The sequence below is a fragment of the Mandrillus leucophaeus genome, unplaced genomic scaffold (genome assembly GCF_000951045.1).
Source record: "Mandrillus leucophaeus isolate KB7577 unplaced genomic scaffold, Mleu.le_1.0 Scaffold38, whole genome shotgun sequence".
Lineage (NCBI taxonomy): Eukaryota > Metazoa > Chordata > Mammalia > Primates > Cercopithecidae > Mandrillus > Mandrillus leucophaeus.
The window spans coordinates 1810732-1828710 of record NW_012104031.1 but is presented as its reverse complement, the minus strand read 5'-3'; the positions used below and the strand labels follow the sequence as shown (position 1 = coordinate 1828710).

At 51.9% G+C, this 17979-nt stretch overlaps 1 protein-coding gene across 1 annotated transcript in view; it reads right to left on the bottom strand.

Moving 5' to 3' along the window:
- The window catches only part of PIK3C2B (phosphatidylinositol-4-phosphate 3-kinase, catalytic subunit type 2 beta), a 69976-nt gene that overhangs the window by 23800 nt on the left and 28197 nt on the right, over positions 1 to 17979 (bottom strand). Inside the window, exons 4-15 of the mRNA XM_011990445.1 lie at positions 17349 to 17503; positions 16909 to 17029; positions 13447 to 13558; positions 13221 to 13300; positions 12777 to 12840; positions 10618 to 10764; positions 9923 to 9956; positions 8762 to 8957; positions 7575 to 7697; positions 3064 to 3231; positions 2397 to 2508; positions 656 to 798 (exon numbers count right to left, since the gene is read on the bottom strand). Coding sequence (XP_011845835.1) covers positions 656 to 798; positions 2397 to 2508; positions 3064 to 3231; positions 7575 to 7697; positions 8762 to 8957; positions 9923 to 9956; positions 10618 to 10764; positions 12777 to 12840; positions 13221 to 13300; positions 13447 to 13558; positions 16909 to 17029; positions 17349 to 17503 — 1455 coding nt within the window. The remainder of the gene's footprint in view (positions 1 to 655; positions 799 to 2396; positions 2509 to 3063; positions 3232 to 7574; positions 7698 to 8761; positions 8958 to 9922; positions 9957 to 10617; positions 10765 to 12776; positions 12841 to 13220; positions 13301 to 13446; positions 13559 to 16908; positions 17030 to 17348; positions 17504 to 17979) is intronic.

Genomic DNA, 17979 nt, shown 5'->3' with positions numbered 1-17979 from the left:
GGTCTGCAGTCACTCAGCTACTCCAGCTACTCAGGGTGGACATAAGGGACAGAGATGAGCCCCGTCTCTCTCATGTCCCCACACACACAACACACGCACAGGGCTGTGCAGGAGCCAGAGAAGTAAACAGAGAGCAGGCAGGGGAACCGGGTCCCTCCAGCTCCTCCAGTTCTGTTCTCACCCCTCCTTCTCCAATCCTGTGAAAGCAGCAGCCCCAAGGATGAGATCAGCCTGGACTCGCTTACCCTTAAGAGCTGCCAGCTTGCCTTGACACCTGATCCTTTTTGGAAAGGGCCAGAAAAATTCAAAGGCTGTTGGTGTGGAAGGGGCAGGAGGTGAGGGCAGGAGGTGGGGGCAGGGTGGTGGGGCCAGCTGCCCCAGTGGACAGAAGGTAGTAGGCAGCACATCTGGGACGTGGGGCAGAGCTCTGGTCCTCCTGGGTAGCTGAGTATGGACCAAGTCCCTGGGGTGGGGACTTGGGTACTCTCAGATCTAATTTCCTGACCTTGACCTCTCTACTTTTCCTAGTGTCAGCTGATGGAGAAAAGCCTGGGGGCTGCCTCCCCTTCCCACCTCCACTCCCAAAGCAGGACAGAGACTCAATGCTGGGAGGTCAGATGAAACATGACAGATTCAGTGGGGGCCCGGGCCTCACCAGTAGAGGGACTCCTTCTGCATGATGTCTTTAAGCTTGCGCTGGTCTTCTTCCCGGAGGCTGCCAAACTCATAGCGGGGGCTGAACTTGTCTCCAGGGGGGCTGGTGAACTTGATGTCAAAGGCCGAGGTGGGGAAGTCAATCTGGGGGATGGGATCAAGGACGTGAGGAGAGAGAACAGGCAGCGTGTGGACTCCCAGCTTCTTTCTCTCACCCCAGCATTCCGGCCTTGTCCCTCCCTCACTTTCCCTCAGATTCTTTGTAAAATAACCCAATTAGACTCAGTGATCTCTGAAGTCCTTTCCAGCTATAACTCTCAGAAAAAATGAAAGGGAAACAAAAAGAGAAAAAGAATGGACACGTGAGGAAGAGGTTCGGTGGAGATGCACCTTGGTGAGGGGTGTGGGGACAAGCCCCAGCCAAAACTCTGAACAGAAGTGTCACCCAGCTGAACCATGGGGTGCATCCAGGCTGAGTCCGGGGAGCCTTCCATGGGGTGCCAGAGGCCACTGCTGCCAGAGGGGAGGCGGAACCACACACTGGGAGAAGGCCCTGGGACACTTGGTCCCTACTCTATGCCACCAGATGTTCATCCTACTAAAGTATCAGAGCTGAGTGAGCCAAGTCTCCAAAAGAGCTCTACTTTCTTTCATTCAACAAATATCTTTTTTTTTTTTTTTTTTTGAGACAGAGTCTTGCTCTGTCACCCAGGCTGGAGTGCAGGGGCGTGATCTCAGCTCACTGCAACCTCTGCCTCCCAGGTTCAAGCGATTCTCATGCCTCAGCTTCCTGAGTACCTGGTATTACAGGCACGCACCACCACGCCCAGCTAATTTTTGTATTTCTAGTAGAGACAGGGTATCACCATGTTGGCCAGTCTGGTCTCGAACTCCTGACCTCAGGTGATCCCCCCCCCCCGCCTCGGCCTCCCAAAGTGCTGGGATTACAGGTATAAGCCACCGCACCCAGCCTTGTTCAACAAATATCTATTGAATCCTAACATGTGCCAGGCATTTTCTAGGCTCTGGGCATAGAGTAGTAAATAAGACAGACAAAAATTAGCTGGGCGTGGTGGTATGCAACTGTAGTCCCATCTACTTGGGAGGCTGAGGTGGGGGGATGGTTTGTGCGTGGGAGGCAGAGGTTGCAGTGAGCCAAGATTATGCCTTTACATTCCAGCCTGGGTGACAGAGATCCTGTCTCAAAAAAAAAAAAAACCTGCCTCAGGGAGCTTTCATTCTATGTCAACATTCACACAAGGTATCTCATAACCACAAGAAAGGGAAGCTGGGAACTAGGAACTAGACCTTGGGCGTGACCAGCTCCTCCTCTTCTCCCTGGAGAATAGGTCCATCCTGCCAAAGCACTGAGTCACCGGAAGGGGGAAAGTTGTCCCCTCAGGCTCCAAGAGGGCACAGGTCAGGTTTGATCAGACTTAGAAGTATGAGGATTCAATACAAGGGACTCAGAAGCTGAGCCCTGAATGCAGAGGGTCTCAGACCCCATCTTCAGGCTCCACGAAATCAATTTAACCTCCAGGAGATGGGAGATGGATACCCCAGAGCTCACCTCACACTCCACATCTAACCATATTCACTCAGTTGCTTCAGTCACATCATCCTCCCATGCTTGAAGTTCTAGCACTCTCTCCTGTTGTCCCAGCCCAAATCTCAAGGGGAAAAATGTAGAGTTGACTGGAATGGTCTTGCTGGTGAGTGGGAGGGAAAGGCTAAAGCCTCACCTGCAGGATGACACTGTCTGGCTGGTGGAAATTAGGTGCACTCCAACGGGCACTGGGATTTTCCTGTGTTGCTGGCCATAAACCCAGAAGCTTCCGGCCACAGGTCAGGACCCTAAGAAGGAAGGAGAGTGGGAAGAGCTGCTAAAATGGCTAAGCAGAGAGTATGTCTCCTGCTCCCCCAATCCAAAAATCTGCCTTTTCTGTTTGAAGCCACCATCCAACTCCCCTCTCTCAGTCTCCCCGTAGACCATAGCCTCTTCCTTCTCCCAAGTCCTGTAAAAGCTCACACCCTCCAAGAGGACTTGTGAGCTAACCACACCCTGGTCTGGATGACTTGGTGGCAGGGATGCCTTGGTGAGGTGGGGAGGCTGGGCTAGATGACCTCTAAGGTTCTTCCAATGACAAGACCAGATGATCTATTACCCAAGCATTGCTTTTCCATGTATCCTCAACATGGTCCTGTGCCACCAGAACCACTCAGAGGCTCTTGGTTACATCAATACTTCTGGTCACCAGTTCTGTGCTTGGGGATCCTCTGGATTTCACCAGTGAGCCCCACATGGCCAACTCTCCCAAGGCACAATGGCCAGTGCAGCAGCCAGGCCCCTTTCTCTGTCCCCCTCTTCCCCTCCCAAGGCCAAGAAGCTGTACCCTGGGGCTCACATACTGCCTGAAGTTGAAGAGTGGGGTAGTGACCCAGCCCAGGGCTTCAGGCACCCGCCGCTGCTTGTTGGCCTCTGAGGAGCTCCCCGGTGGGGGGATGGGCAGAGCATAGAGAGTGGCACACAGCAGGGTCTCCCGAGGCAGCCGGTTCACCTGCACTGGGAAGCAGATCCTATGGAGGACAGGAAATCAAATTAGGAGGGGCCACTCCTGTGGCTTCAAGCAACAGGTAGTCCAGGAAGTCAGGCTGAGGCTGAGGATATAGCCTCCCTCTCAGGGTTCAGACACACTCCCTGAGGAAGCCCTCCTCCTACAGAACCAGGAGAGGCCCCAAACTAGGCGAAACCCCCACTGGATGTTCCCAGAAGCACAATGTGGTGTCCTTGGAGCTTTGCAGTAGAGTGAGGCAAACATCCCCTGATGTTGAGGCTACCCATGGTGCCTGGACAGAACTTGCTTAGCAGAGCCACCTCAGAGTTCAGGTGATGACACATCCCATGTTGTCAGCCTTGCTCCTTTCCTTGTTTTAGAATTTCTTCAGAGGGTCCACAAAGCTACTCCTTTTGTCCTCCTTTTCCATTTCACAGCCCCCATCCCTCCCCCACTTCTCGCTGCTGAGAGCCACCAAGAAGAAGCACCATGTTCTCTGCCCTCGGTTCACCCTCCCCCACAGCCCTGTCACTTGTCCTCATACAAGTCCCCTACACCTAGCCCCAGGGACACACGATGGGTTTTTCTCACCCCCACCCCCAAACAGACTCAAAGCCAAAGGGACAAAGAGGAGGGGCTTCTCCAAGTCCCCCAGATGAGAAAGCCAATGGCAGGACCAAGAGAACTGAGACACATACGCCCACCACTGCTCAAGCCCGTAAGTTCTCTCCAGGTCCTCAGTCTGAACCACACCTAGCCGCTCCCTCTATGCTCAGGATAAGGAACTGCTAGGTGGGGTGAAGTACACAGGGGAGGGGAGCTGTGGAAAAGCAGGGAGTACCCATGTTACCTTTCCGGGAAGCTGTCCCTGGGCCAAAGTCCATACTGTCACACCCTCCTGGCCAGCCCAGGGCCCAGCAACTTCTATGCCAGAGGGCACAGAGGCAGGGCAGCCACCCCCAAGGTTAGCAGTTTCATGATAAAGCAGCCTGCCTCGCCGCTGTCCTCCAGGGGAATCTCCACCTAAGTGAGGCACTCCCTCCAGCCCACCACAGACTGGCAGAGCCCTGCTCTATCCCAGCTGCCTCTACCCTGGGGGCCCACAGCTATAATTAGGGCCCCTCCAGCGGCCAGCAGACATGCCAGGCCAGGGCTTGGCTGGAGGTGACAAAGCACGGCTGCTGAGCCTATTTTGAGAGTTAGCTGATCCCTGGACTGCTACAGTGGGGCAGAGAATCACCTGACCCCATAGCAAAGGGGAGAGGGAGCTGGTCCTGAGCCCTCTCTTTTCGCCTAAGGAAGAAGCTTCCAGCTTCATGTCTTAAGGAAAAGGGGAGTGAGAAGATTTTATGAGTGAAACCAGAGCCAGCCAAGGCCCTCTTTCCCTTCAATCCTTGGGTATATCTGGTATTCCAAAACCTCTCCCACAGACCTTCACCCAGGGCTGGTCAGGATAACCATTATGTTGGCTGCGGCCCTTACCTTCCTCCCTTAGAAACCCCTCTCCTTCCTGCAGCCCATTCAACAACATCATATCACACAGGCTGCCTCCTCCAGGAAGGATTCCTGGAATGTGCTGGTTGGCTCCAGTCCTGGTTCTGCCACACAATCCTGGGCAACTTAACTCCCATCTCCGTGCCTCAGTTTCTCATCAGGGAGAAGGGGAACATAGCTTCACTTGCATGATGTGTGTGCACACTGTGTACTTTTTGCTATGTGACGCTGTGGTTACTGCACTGGCACTGAGTTATACAGAGAGTATTTTCATGCGCACACATCCCCATGTATCAGCCAGTTTGTCAGTCACCTGGAACGGAGAAACCAAAACCAAGAGGGCTCCCCAGCTAAGAAGCCTGTGCCAAGTACTTTATTTACAGCGTCCTAACTGCTCCTCAAACAATCCTGTAGGGTAGGCCCTGTTATCACCACCATTCTAGTTTGAAAGACCTGCCTGAGGCTGCAACTACAATAGGAAGGAGAGAATGACTGGCCCAAAGCCTGTCCTCTGAACGCTGGCACGCCCTCCCCCAAATGTCTTGGTCTTGACCATGAAGAGCCAAGAAGTCTCATTCGGGGCATCTGGATGGACAGTGCAAGATAATGCCCTTCACAAGGCTCTAGGCAGGGGACTGGCCCATTAAAATTCAAAGTAGGGATCTCAGGGGACAAAATGAAACTCATGGCGCAGGCTGGGCTGCCTCTATACCTCTGATACTGTAGGAGAAAAGGATTTAAGGCCAATTTTTTAAAGTCCTCCTGGGCCAGAAGACTATAGCACCCCCCCTTTTTTTTTTTTTTTGAGACAGGGTCTTGCTCCGTTGCCCAGGCTGGATGCTCACTGCAGCCTTCACCTCCCAGGCTCAAGTGATTCTCCCACCTCAGCCTCCTAAGTAGCTGGGACCACGGGTGTATGCCACCACACTCGGCTAATTGTTTGTATTTTTTGTAGAGATTGGATCTCCCTTGTTGCCCAGGCTGGCACCCCTTCTCTTGACAGCAGCAGTAATTGTGACCAAAAAATCCCAAAGGAATGGTGGAACTCAAGGGCCAGTTAATGCAGCTATCCTCTGCCTGCAAGGAGTTTCTCCTGTCCTGGCAGTTGTTTGCTTAAGGACCTTTTATGCACATCCCCTGCTTTTTTTTTTTTTTTTTTTTTTTGAGGTAAGTGTATTTTTATTTGTTTATTTTTATTTTTTAAGATAGGGTCTCACTCTGTTGCCCAGCCTAGAGTGAGTGCAGTGGTGTGATCATGGCTCACTGCAGCCTCGACCTCCCAGGCTCAAGTGACTCTCCCACCTCAGCCTCCTAAGTAGCTAGGACTACAGATGCATGCCACCACACTCGGCTCCTTTAAAATAATTTTTTAGTAGAGATAAGGCCTCTTTGTGTTGCCCAGGCTGGTCTCAAATTCCTGGGCTCAAGCGATCGTCCTGCCTTGGCCTCTCTAAGTACAGTGACTACAGGTGTGAGCCATGATGCCCAGCCATATATACCTTTATTGCTCTAAGAATTACCTAAGTGTGAAGGGCATGAGAAAGGGTCCATTTTCCCAGTTGTCCATCAGTAAAATGACCCACCCCTTCCAGCATCTCCAGATTTTTCATCTACCTATTTTACATCCTCGGCCTCCCCAGGACCCTCCTCAGTCTCTTTAATCTGTGCTCCAAATACTTAGGTTGCCGTGCTGCTCTGCAAATGAGGACTCGTGTGGGGAAGCAAAGCTGGGGGCAGCAAGCAGGGGATTTTCTGACTGACTGGAAGGAAGGTAGAGCACAGCACAGACGACGCACAGGGCAGGAAAACCCCTGCGGTGCCCCCATTCAAGCAAGGCACCCTCTCCTCCGTTTCCTTCCTGCTTTGCTTGGCTGACGCCTACCTTCCCGACACCAAATTATTGTTTACACGTGGTGATTAATACTACCGTGTGCTTTTGGTTTCATATTTATATTTATAACCCACCTATCTCATCTGGATGCCATAACTGCTTCTGAGTGAAACAAATGTCCCCATTTCTCAGTTTGAGAAAATGAGGCACAGAAAGCATAGAAAGTAGTACTCAAGACAGAGTTAGAAATAGAGGCTCACTCCTGGGAATCCAAGCTCAATACTCCTTCTCTAGACAACCCTCCCTTCTCTCTATATAAAGGGAAGAGCACAGTCTCCTCTCCAGAGTCTACAGGAACTGAGGGAAGTGGGAGAGGATGAGAAGCCCTCCAACTAGTTAAACTCTTTAAGGGAGACAAGATCAAAAAATGAAGTATTATTAAAATTAACAACTAACATTTATAAGTTTTTTATGGTTTACAAAGAGCCTTTATAGATACTTCTCATTGGATCCTCATGACAACTTGAGAGGTGGTAATTATACTTGGCCCCATTTCAGAGTCAGGGAAGTGGAGGCCGGGCACAGCGGCTCACGCCTGTAATCCCAGCACTCTGGGAGGCCAAGGCGGGCGGATCACAAGATCAGGAGATCAAGACCATCCTGGCTAACACGGTGAAACCCCATCCCTGCTAAAAGCACAAAAAATTAGCAGGGCGTGGTGGCGGGCGCCTGTAGTCCCAGCTACTTGGGAGGCTGAGGCAGGAGAATGGCGTGAACCTGGGAGGCAGAGCTTGCAGTGAGCTGAGATCACGCCACTGCAGTCCAGCCTGGGCGACAGAGCAAGACCCCATCTCAAAAAAAAAAAAAAAAAATGTGAGGGCAGTGGAGACTCAAGAGGTTGAATGACTTGTCCAATTAGGGTTAACAAGGAAACCTGGTTTTATCGTTAGTCCTGGAGTAGTTATCTGGCCCCAGGGATATTTCAGAGGCTGAGTAGGTCTGCAGTGACCTGGGCACTGGAGCCTGGGGGAAGGGCTTACTGCTGGTCCCAGATGATGAGGTGGAAGAGGTACTTGGAGAAGTGAGCTCTTCGGGTCTGCAGGGGGCTGCACAGCTCCTTGCCGCCATGGCTGAGGGAACAGGAGAGGTAGAAATCTTCATAGCTACAAAAGAAAGGGAGCAGGTCAGGACACCCAGCTCCCAAAACCAATCACCCAAACCTATGCATCCCTCTAAGGCCAAAATCCATTTCCCCTGGTAAAATTCCCAGTCTCTGAGGGCTATAACACGGGATCTCTGGATAGGACAGCCAAACTGGATGTAAGGAAATGTGCTCAGGCCAAAGCAACTTAATCTGAGTTCCTCTGCTCGGTTTTAGGCTCCATGCTGAGCCTTGTGGTTTTTCTTTCTTTAATGGGAACTGGCCACCCAGCCTCCTTATAGAAAGCTCCAGCCCATCGAGTGTCTGTGTGTGCGTGCGTGTGTGTGTGTGCACGTGCATGCGCAAGTGAGAAGGGTGGGGGAGGAAGACGACATATGCTGACGTGAATGCCAACACACGGGGGTCCCTGTGGCTCATGACAGGTGCCTGACAGAAGAGGTCAGAGAAGGCCCCGGTTTCCCAGGCTGCCTCCTTTGTTCTCTGCCAATCGCCCAGAGGAATACATTAAGTGAGGAACAAAGAGAGAAGGGGAAGGGGGTTGGGGAAAGGGGACCAGCAGGGGCGGGGTAGGGCCCAGTGCCTATTCCCTCAGGCCTTGGATGCTGGGGACCCAACAGAGGAGCTGAGGATTTTACCAAAAGAACATCCTCCTCCACCCACCCCTGCAGGCCTAGAGAACCCCAGACAAAGGGTCAATCCCACCTCCCTGCCCCCTCCCACTGGCCAGGGAGCGTGCACTCTATCTGGGAATCCACCATCTGTTGCCACGTCTCCTTCCACTGGTCCTGGATCTGGAGGGGGCAGGGATGCAGAGGCAGCCAGCACCAAGAGGGAATAACAGCATCTTCTTCATCTCCTAAGGGACCTCCTCTCTCCTCTGGGATATCCCCAGCCCAGGTCTTCCTCAGACACTTGGCTCACCCCTGCAGCCCCATTGCACCACAATGTCACACAATGCCACACATCCTAAGACTTAGGACAGTAGTATTACATGCAGATAGGAAAAAGCCCTGGTGGAGGTCAAACTCAGCTTGCTCCCTAATGGCTGCTCAGCCCTGGGCTCACCTGGTAGCCCAGATGATGGGGATGCGGTGGGTGGCATAGACAGTGAAGGCCAGGGCCCTGGAGAAATGGCAGGCCTCCTGGACCAGGTCATGCTTGCGGCTCCCGGGCACTGCCGTCTGGAAGTCTGCATTGAATGTGTTGCAGTACAGCTCCACCAGGTCCAAGATGGCAGCGGTCAGGGCTTCCACGACCTTCTCTGGGAAGGGAAGGGGTCAGAAAGGAAAGTCATGAGGCCTCCTCAAGCCCTACCTTATTGCCAGGGCACTGGCTAGAATGGGATGGCCTAAGACAAAGTGGTCCCCAAATGCTAGTCAGTCTCTGATAGCTGTCACAAAGTTCATCCATCTGCGGTGAAATGAGAAAAAAGCAGAAGCGTGTCATCAGCTTTTCATAAAACCACAGTTATACAATGTTAAACATAATCCTTATTTTTACTTATTGCTATTTAGCATTAAAATGTCCTTTCTTTTAGGAAACAATGTTAATAATTATAGTCAGTTGCTTCAAAAAAGCAAAAGTCAAAAAAGTTTGGCCAAGTAAAAGGCTGCCAATTCTCTCTTGGTCCCCCAGATACTTTGGGGGACATTTTACTGGTCTATGAAATCCAAAAGACTGGGAATCACCGTAAGAATCCCAGGGATGTCAAAACAAAAAACAAAAACAAAACAAAGGAATCCCAGGGATATAGGTCGGTCTTAGGGCAAAGTTCAGCTTCAAGGGCACGACAGGGGAATCCTAGAAAAATTGTAGGGAAAATTCTTTCTCATCCTCTCACAAGGCCCATTCTAAATTGGAAAGGTAGCAAGTGTGAGCCGATGGGAGAATAATCACAATCTACCAAAGTAGGAGGCTTCCCATCTGGATCACAGGGCTAGCGCTGCCCCGCCACCCCACTCCCACACTTCTACACCCTCATCCCCATCTCCCAGGGACACCAGGAGGAATGACTAGGAAAAATAATGAGAAAACACTTTGTGGAAAGAAATGTGCTCTCCAGCTGTGTCCACACCTCATATAGACACACACACACACACACACACACACACACCCCAGCCGAACTCCGACACATAAATCAAGGGGGCCAGGCAGAAAAAGGAATCTGGGCAGAGACTGCAGTTTTCGGCAGCCTGACTGGATGAAGATGGAGAGCAGTTCCCTTACCTCGGTTTTCCCTCACAGCCAAGACGCTGGGATCCTGTTCGGGGGGAAAAAGAAGAGGGAGGGGAGCTTCAGGGCCATGGCCTTTTTCGTCACAGCTGGAAGAAGGGCTTTTCACAGCTGCACTCATCTGGACCAGAATGGGCTGAAATGTGAGGAGCTGAGAATCCCCAGAGAGGATAGAGTAATGGTTTGTACCAGATCTGTGTGATGGACAGAGTGAGCTGACGGAGGATAGCAATCATCGTGTCCACCCTTCTGAGAGATCCCAACCCTCAGGCTACTCGGCTGTAGATCACAGTGTCTGCGGTGCTGGCCCTGTCTGCAGAGCACACAGCCCGTGCTGGAGTCCCGGAGCCCCTGGCTCTAGAGAGATTTTCCTCCTGGTTTGTTTTTGCGCCCTGATGGATATGCGGACTGTCAGGCAATGCCTTGGTGACTGTGAATAAAGCCTTTACTGGCCTGGGCTCTCAGCAAGCAGTCCCAGGTAGCTCTCCCTCAAGCTCAGGAAGAGGGGACACACTTGGCATCCATTTTTGAAGAGCTCTTGTGGTTGAATTCCTTAAACATAAAAGGTGGAGGTGGAGAGAAGCCCCTTTTTGGTGAGTGAACACCTACACACCCTAGCAACAGACAACTCAGTTACCTGGCAGTATCCCTCTCCCCCTTCCCCCTCCTAGCACCCTGGGCCCCTTTACCTTCTGAATTTTAGGCTGCATGCGGGAGGGGCAGGGGGGCAGCTGGTTGAGAGCATTGGTGATCTCAGGGGTTTCCACGGCGGCCAGGGCGTTGCAGATGGCCTTGACGGACTGGACCACCCTGTCAGCCTTCAGTGGGAAGTCCCCCTGTGGGAGGTGACACAGTGAGGCTGGCAGGCTCCGCTCTCGTGCTCTTGGTCTCCAACCCCTCCCCACCCCAGTCTTTAAAGGAAAGGGTTGGGAAGAGTAGAGAGATTCATGATCCTCAGGGGTAAATGTGCAATACATTTTGTTTTCAAATATTCAGCATCAGCAAATAATCTCTCCCACTGAATTCAATGGGCCATGCCCACATGCCCCAATTCTTTCAGCCGTTCCCCTTGAAGCTCCTCCTATTTCTAGCCTGTCTCTGTAGTCTACTTATACTATACACATATATACAGGGTCTCTCCCAGAGACCTGTAGAATTTCCAGACAGATCTCATCTCACTTCTACTGATATGCCACAGCCATACCCTCCCCTCCGCACTTCAGCTTCTGGAATTTTCTCATTTGGAATTCCCTCACCTGTCCAGCTCTGATTACCTATATAAATTTAAATCACAGAGCAGCTAAAATTCTACCTCCTTCATAAAGCCCTCCCTGGCCAATCCCCTTCCTCTAGCATCCTCCAGGAGCCCTTAATTAATTTATTACCATCCTGTTCTGTCTACTAATAGCTTTGTGTTACTATTCAATTTTTCTAACAAGAACACAAGCTCCCCAAAGGCTATGACAATTTTTTTTTTTTTTTTTTTTGGGACGGAGTCTTGCTCTGTCACCCAGGCTAGAATGCAATGGAACGATCTCGGCTCACTGCAACCTCTGCCTCCCTGGTTCAAGCGATTTTCTTGCTTCAGCCTCCCAAGTAGCTGGGATTATAGGCACCTGCCATCACGCCCAGCTAATTTTTGTATTTTTAGTAGAGACAGGGCTTCACCATGTTGGCCAGGCTAGTCTCGAACTCCTGACCTCAGGTGATCCGCCCACCTCAGCCTCCCAAAGTGCTGGGATTACAGGCGTGAGCCACTGCACCTGGCCAAGGCTACGACAATTCTTACACTTCTCTACCCATCGTAGCCACTAGCAAAGGGCCAGACCAGCAGAGCACAGGTGTTCAGAGCTTCCCCACCATCACTGGAAATGTTCAAGCACAGACTCCTAGAGAAGGGATTCTGGCAGTGACTAGACATAATGCTGAACCCCTCAAAAAGCACGCGTTTATGACTATTAACTGGATCACTGAGACAGGGATTGGTTTTTTGTTTTGTTTTTTGAGATAGGGTCTCACTCTGTCACCCAGGCTGGAGTGCAATGGTGTGATCAGAGCTCACTACAGCCCCAAACTCCTGGGCTCAAGCGATCCTCCCACCTCAGCCTCCAGAGCAGCTGGGGCTACAGGTGTGTGCCACCATGCCTGGCTAACTTTTGTATTTTTTGTAGAGATGGGGTCTTGCTGTGTTGCCCAGGCTGGCCTTGAACTTTGGGGTTCAAGCAATTCTCCCACCTCAGTTTCCCAAAGGGTTGCGTTTACAGGCGTGAGCCATCACACTCAGCAAGGGATTGTTTTTGAAGATCACTGTCAGATTTTCTTTGGCATTGTGACATTTAAGACAAATGTTGATTCTCATGGTTTTGAGGCTTGAGACTCTGCGTGAGTCCAAGCGGGTAGGGCTCTGGCCCTCCCTACATGTGAAACCTTCTACCTCCCGATGGTTTCCTACCTGTGATAACAGCAAAACAGAACCTCTCAAACCAGAGATTTCTGACATTGCTCATAGGATGTATGCTCCAATGCACATCAAGTGCAGCAGCTGGGGGGTGACAGCTCTCGGTTCCTTAGCTCTGGAGACATCCTACTCCAGAGAATGGGACTAGTGTGCAGTTTTCCGACCTGCTTCTTCTATAGAGGAGCAGAATCCCTGGCTATGTGCTTGCCGTTGCCCAACATCTAGGAGTCTTAGTTTGCCCATGAGCGAGGGGTTAAAAAGAAGTGCTCTGCCAACAGATTTTCAGGCTCCACCCAGATCCCTCATAGTGCTGGGTGATCCCAGGAGGACTGGGGAAGGGGAGAGGAGGAGCTTTCACGCAGCCAGGCCAGCCCCTGGATTCGTACTCACATCAGCCAGCAGGAAGGCATCCACCTCATTGTGGTAAGTGTCGAACAGAAGACTCAGGGCCTGCCTGGGAGTTGGGGGCAGGGAAAAACCACAGGAGAGGTCATGAAAGACCCAGTGCCCTGGGAAACCCATTTTCTACCTCCCTCTCCTCAGCTCACACTCTGATTTAAAGGAGTTCCTACTCTTTCTATATGTCTTGTGAAGACTGAAGGAGGGAGAGTCTTTCTATTCTGCCACTTCTAGCCTGGAGAGAATGATGGCAAAGTTGCAGAGGGAAGAGATGAAACATGCCTAGAGTTGGGATCTTCCCTGATAAGACGTGTGGGCCCCAACCCAACACGTGCAAGAATCCCTTAGCCCTGGCAGAAAGGCAAGCAGGCACATCTGATGGGATCCCTCTACAGTTCCTGTTTGGAGCACATCCAAGATGGCGCCCACACTCACCTGCTGATGGTCTGCTTGACGGGCCTCTCTTGGAGATGGACGAGGTAGTTCAAGGTGGAAGGGCTCTGGTCATCATTCACCTGTGTAAGAAGTGACTTATTTAGAGAGGCGCAGCGCCCTTATCTCAGCCCAGCACTCCTACCCCCCTCCCACCTGATGTGTTCCATATTGTATTCCCATTCCACCTCCCCAGCCCTGGGCAACCCTCCACCACCCTCACACGAACCGTCCGAGCCAGCTCACTGCGCACAACCTTCTGCTCCATCAGCTGTAGCCGAATGTCAATGTCAAACTTGCGGCAGTATTGGATGTACTCATGACTGCCCAAGGCATGCTTGCTGGTAGGGTAGAGGGACAAGACCATTAGCATCCTGGGGACTCACTGGGAAGGGAGATGCATACCTTAGCCTTGGGGAGAGAGATACAGAAAGAAGGTTTAGGTAAGGGGGTAGTACCTGTGTTGTACCCTACTTTGGCTCCTAGAAAATGTTATGGGGTGGAGCTTAGGAGAAGGAACAGAGGTCTGTCTAAATAAAAGCCACCTCATATACTTAATCCTTGGTCAGTACAAATATTGACTCTCTTAGGTATTTATGACCCGTGTGGTAATCACTGGTTCACTCCAGAGCTGGGAACTGTTGGAGAGAGCGGGGAAACAGAGGGACATCACAGGGAGCAGTTGTTGAAGCCCTATCCTCTGGGCCTCCACACAGGGAACAACCAGGAAGAGACATGTTGGAGTCTGCGGGTGCTCAGGCTCCAGTGTGGGAGCTCAGCGAGTCACCCCTCTTCCAATGCTACCAACTAGGGTGCTGAGGCCAAAATAACTTGGGGAAAACCCACCAAGCCTCCAGATCAGTGTCCCCACCCAAGTTCTTTTTCTACCTTCCCTCTGTTGGCCCTGCCTGCTTGTGAATAACCTTACAAATTTCTATGACTTCTTGAAAAATCCCAAATGCATGCCAGTCCCACCTGCTCAAGCGCCCATGTGTCAGACTCCCCCTTTCAGAGAGAAGGCCTAGGAGCCCCTCAGTGATCCAACCTCTTCCTCTCTCCCAAATGACACCTTCATCAGTAAGGAAACCCAGGAGGAGGGGCAGAGGAAGAACTACCTCCAGGCCAGCACTGCAGGCCTGGGCCTGGCCTCAGCAGCTGGGTAACAGAAGCCGGAAAAGGACTTCCTTCCTCAGCAGAGCTGGGAATCTAGGCCAGAAATGGAGAGGAGAGGACAGGAGCATAAGGGGGGCGTTATGTGCAGAAGCTGGTGGAGGTGCAGGGCCCAGGGTTGTCTAGGTCCAGCGAGGACTTGAGTGAGGGGTTCTCCACATCCCGAGAGGCCCAAGCCTCCGATCTAGGCCCTTATCAGATCTAAAACTGAAGTGCAGCCAAAACCTGGAGATGGTGAGGCTGGGCTGTGGGGCTGGGCCTGGTGGGAGAGCCTGGGAGGAAGGAAGAGTGTGGTGGGGCTGGGGGAGGTGGCAGGAAACCCAACCCTCCCACGGGACTGCCTCAAGGTTCTTATCTGAGAGCAGCCTGCATCCTGAACCCACTCACCCCCTCAGTATCAGCCCCTCCTGCCAGGCAGGGTAGAAAATCTGAGGGCTTCCTTGGGAACTAGCAGATTTCTGGAACCCCCAGAGGGTCCTTTCTACCCCGACCCCAGGTAGTCATCACGTGCTGAGGGCCTGGGGGCTGGGCCAAGAAACAGCACTGTGCTTTTCTGTTGGGTGGGAGCTGGGCTCCTGGGCCAGGAGTCATGGACACAGGTCTCCTGGGGACTTGCTTGATCTTCTCTGTGGAAGGCCTTCCTCTCTCTGCATTCAAGTCAGAGTACGCAGAGTGTGATCTGCGGACCACTGACCCTGTCCCACCTCACTAAGAATATTTCACCTGGGTCTTGGTAGGGAGGTAGAACTTGACAGCTCCCACTACCTCCGGACCCAGGGGCTGCAGGATTTGGGGTGCTGCAAGGGAAATGGCAGGATCTGTGCAGCCCAGAGCCCTAGGACTTCTCTCTGTAGGCTGCTCCTTCCCTGATGGTATTTACTATTTGCTCACAGGTCATTCTCACATTTCACCCTCACGGCAGCTTACAGAGGGCCCTGAGCATCAAGCTTCACAACTAGTGAGTGGCAAGTCAGAATTCAAACCTGTGTAATGGTGTCAGCAGGAGCTCCAACTTACCCACTATGTCCCCTTGTTCCCTTCTAACAGTGGCAGGCCACCTGATACTCTCTCTGCCAGGCCACCCTGAGTCTAGGACCCCTCCTGTTCCTCTGGGGAAAGTGTATACATTGAATGAGTTTAAAGTTGGGGCACATTTGAAGGGTACCCTGGAGTTGTACCATACAGAACCCTGCCTCTTTCCTTTCCCTTAGCTTCCAGATGAGGAGGCAGAGGCCAGAAAGGACCCCACGATATCCCTAAATTTGAAGAAATAAGCCCAGATAGCTGGGCACAGTGGCTCATGCCTATAATCCCAGCACTTTAGGAGGCCTAGGCAGGCAGATCACCTGAGGTCAGAAGTTCGAGACCAGCCTAGTCAACATGGTGAAACCCCATCTCTATTAAAAAATACAAAAATTAGCCGGGCTTGGTGGCACTTATGCCTGTAATCTCAGCTACTCAGGAGGCTGAGGCATGAGAATAGTTTGAGCCTGGGAGGTGGAGGCTGCAGTGAGCTGAATGACATGGCGCCACTGCACTCCAGCCTGGGTGACAGAGCGAGACTCTGTCTCAAAAAAAGAAAGAAGCCCAGAAATGAATCTTCCATCCTGACTGCCAAATCTTATGCTCTAGCCATAGATCAACCATCCTTGCATCTAGACCTGGATGTAAGAGAGAGAAAAAGCAAGCAGTGGCACTTATACGGCACTCCTAAGAAGTGAGACACAGGTCTCTCCTTTCTCCATTCCCAAGATGTGCTTCCTCCAAGTGGACAGAGATTGGGGGAGGAGCGGCCCTGAAGCCTAAGAGAGGAAAGCAGATCTTATCTGTCTGCTGTCACACAGCTGCACCATCTGAGAAGTGGCAACCTTGCCCCTGCCTCCCTTCCACTGCAGCCCTCCAAAGCCCAGGGTAGTGGAAAGGGGGTTGCCTCAGCTGGTCCACATCAGACTTTCCAGGGAGGCTGCTTTCCACAGAGGGCACTGGATAGAGAGGAGCTGGAGGCATGCCTTTGGGAGGAGGATAACTAGCTGCACGGGCCAGCTGGGGAAAAGGCTTGTTGGCAGGAGAATGGGGAGAGACAGTAATTGTAATTTCTTCCCTAGGCTCCATAAGGGCACTTCTGCCCAGTCCTACTTTTGCCCCAGCCGTAAAAACACCACACATAATCTAGAGCAGGAGATACAGCCCTACCCATATAGTCTCCCCAAGCCCACTCCTCCCCACAAATACACACATCCCTCCATAAGCAGAATCTGCAAGCAGATATGACCTAGTCTTTGCCTAATCCCAGCTCCAAGCTCTTTCCACAGCAGACTTGGCTCAGGACGTCAGCCAACCCCGCTGGAAGACAGAGCTCCTGGGGAAAGTGCGACGTGGCCGAGAGTATGCCCAGAAAGCAGGAGTCTTGACTGTGGGATTGGGGCGGAGCTGCCAGGCCGGTCCCAGCACCAATCCCAGGAAGCCCCCTCACAGTCTTATTACCAGGAAGGCAGGGGCTACCTCCCACCCATTCACTCACTTCTGCAGGAACTCCTCCAGCCCACAGGGTTTTAGCACAAAGTCACCCACGTCCACATTCCTCAGGTCATCATGGGTGTAGCACAGAGTCTGGTAGATAAGCAAGTCTACAGTGGAGGAACCTGTGAAGGGTAAGGCAGGGGAAACGATGATGATGGATGTCAGGGCAGATGGGTCTCAGTTTTCCCACCCTGATCCCCCTTCCCAGCTAAGTATTCTCCAGCACCATCACCAACCAGACAAAGCAGGCAAGTAGTTCAGAGTTGGGGAAAGTGACTGCACTAGAAAGCTGGGCCCAAAGCCAGCACCCCCGCCCCCAAAGGAGCATCCTCACTGCCCTTCATCTGGGCCACAAGATGAGGTGGGAACGGAGTCCAAAACACAGTCATCCCCATCCCACTTCAAGGGATGCTCACACCCTCTCCCCCATCACTAACTTACAGTTGCAGGTGAAAGTGAGTGCCTCTTGAAGCCTGTCACACAACACAGTCACCTTCAGGTTGACTTCATCCCCTAGGTGCTCTGGGCTAGGGGTGACAGCACTCCAGACATAGCCGGTGAGGGAGTAGTCTTGGATGTCAGAGCCAGATCGAAGGCTGTACGGGAAGAAAAAGTACCCTCACTGTGCCTTTAGAAGAGAGTAGTCGAGAAGAGGTCTGCTGGAACCCTCGTGCTCGGAGGCTCAAGAGCCCCTCTGTCCCCACTCAGCCCAGCCCTCCAAATTTGCAGGCCAGGATGGGGGCAGTGGGGTAGCAGCTCTGAGAAACCCCCATCTTGACACTTCTAATTGCAACATGTTTCCCACCGTTGAACAGTACAAATAGTTCTAAAATGACAAAGCTTTCCATGCTAAGTTTAATGGAAAATTTTTTATGAATCCATTTCCTTTCTCTTTTAGTTCCAGATAACACTCTTATCGCCAGCTGGGGTGCATTTATTTGCTCCTAAGGGCAACTGAGGGTCAGACCCTAGAGTGATCAGGATACTTTGACCAGTCAATGGAGGTTTCACGAATTTTGTTAAAAATGTGAAACTTATAAGATTTAAAAAACCCTGCAGATACTTGTTGTAG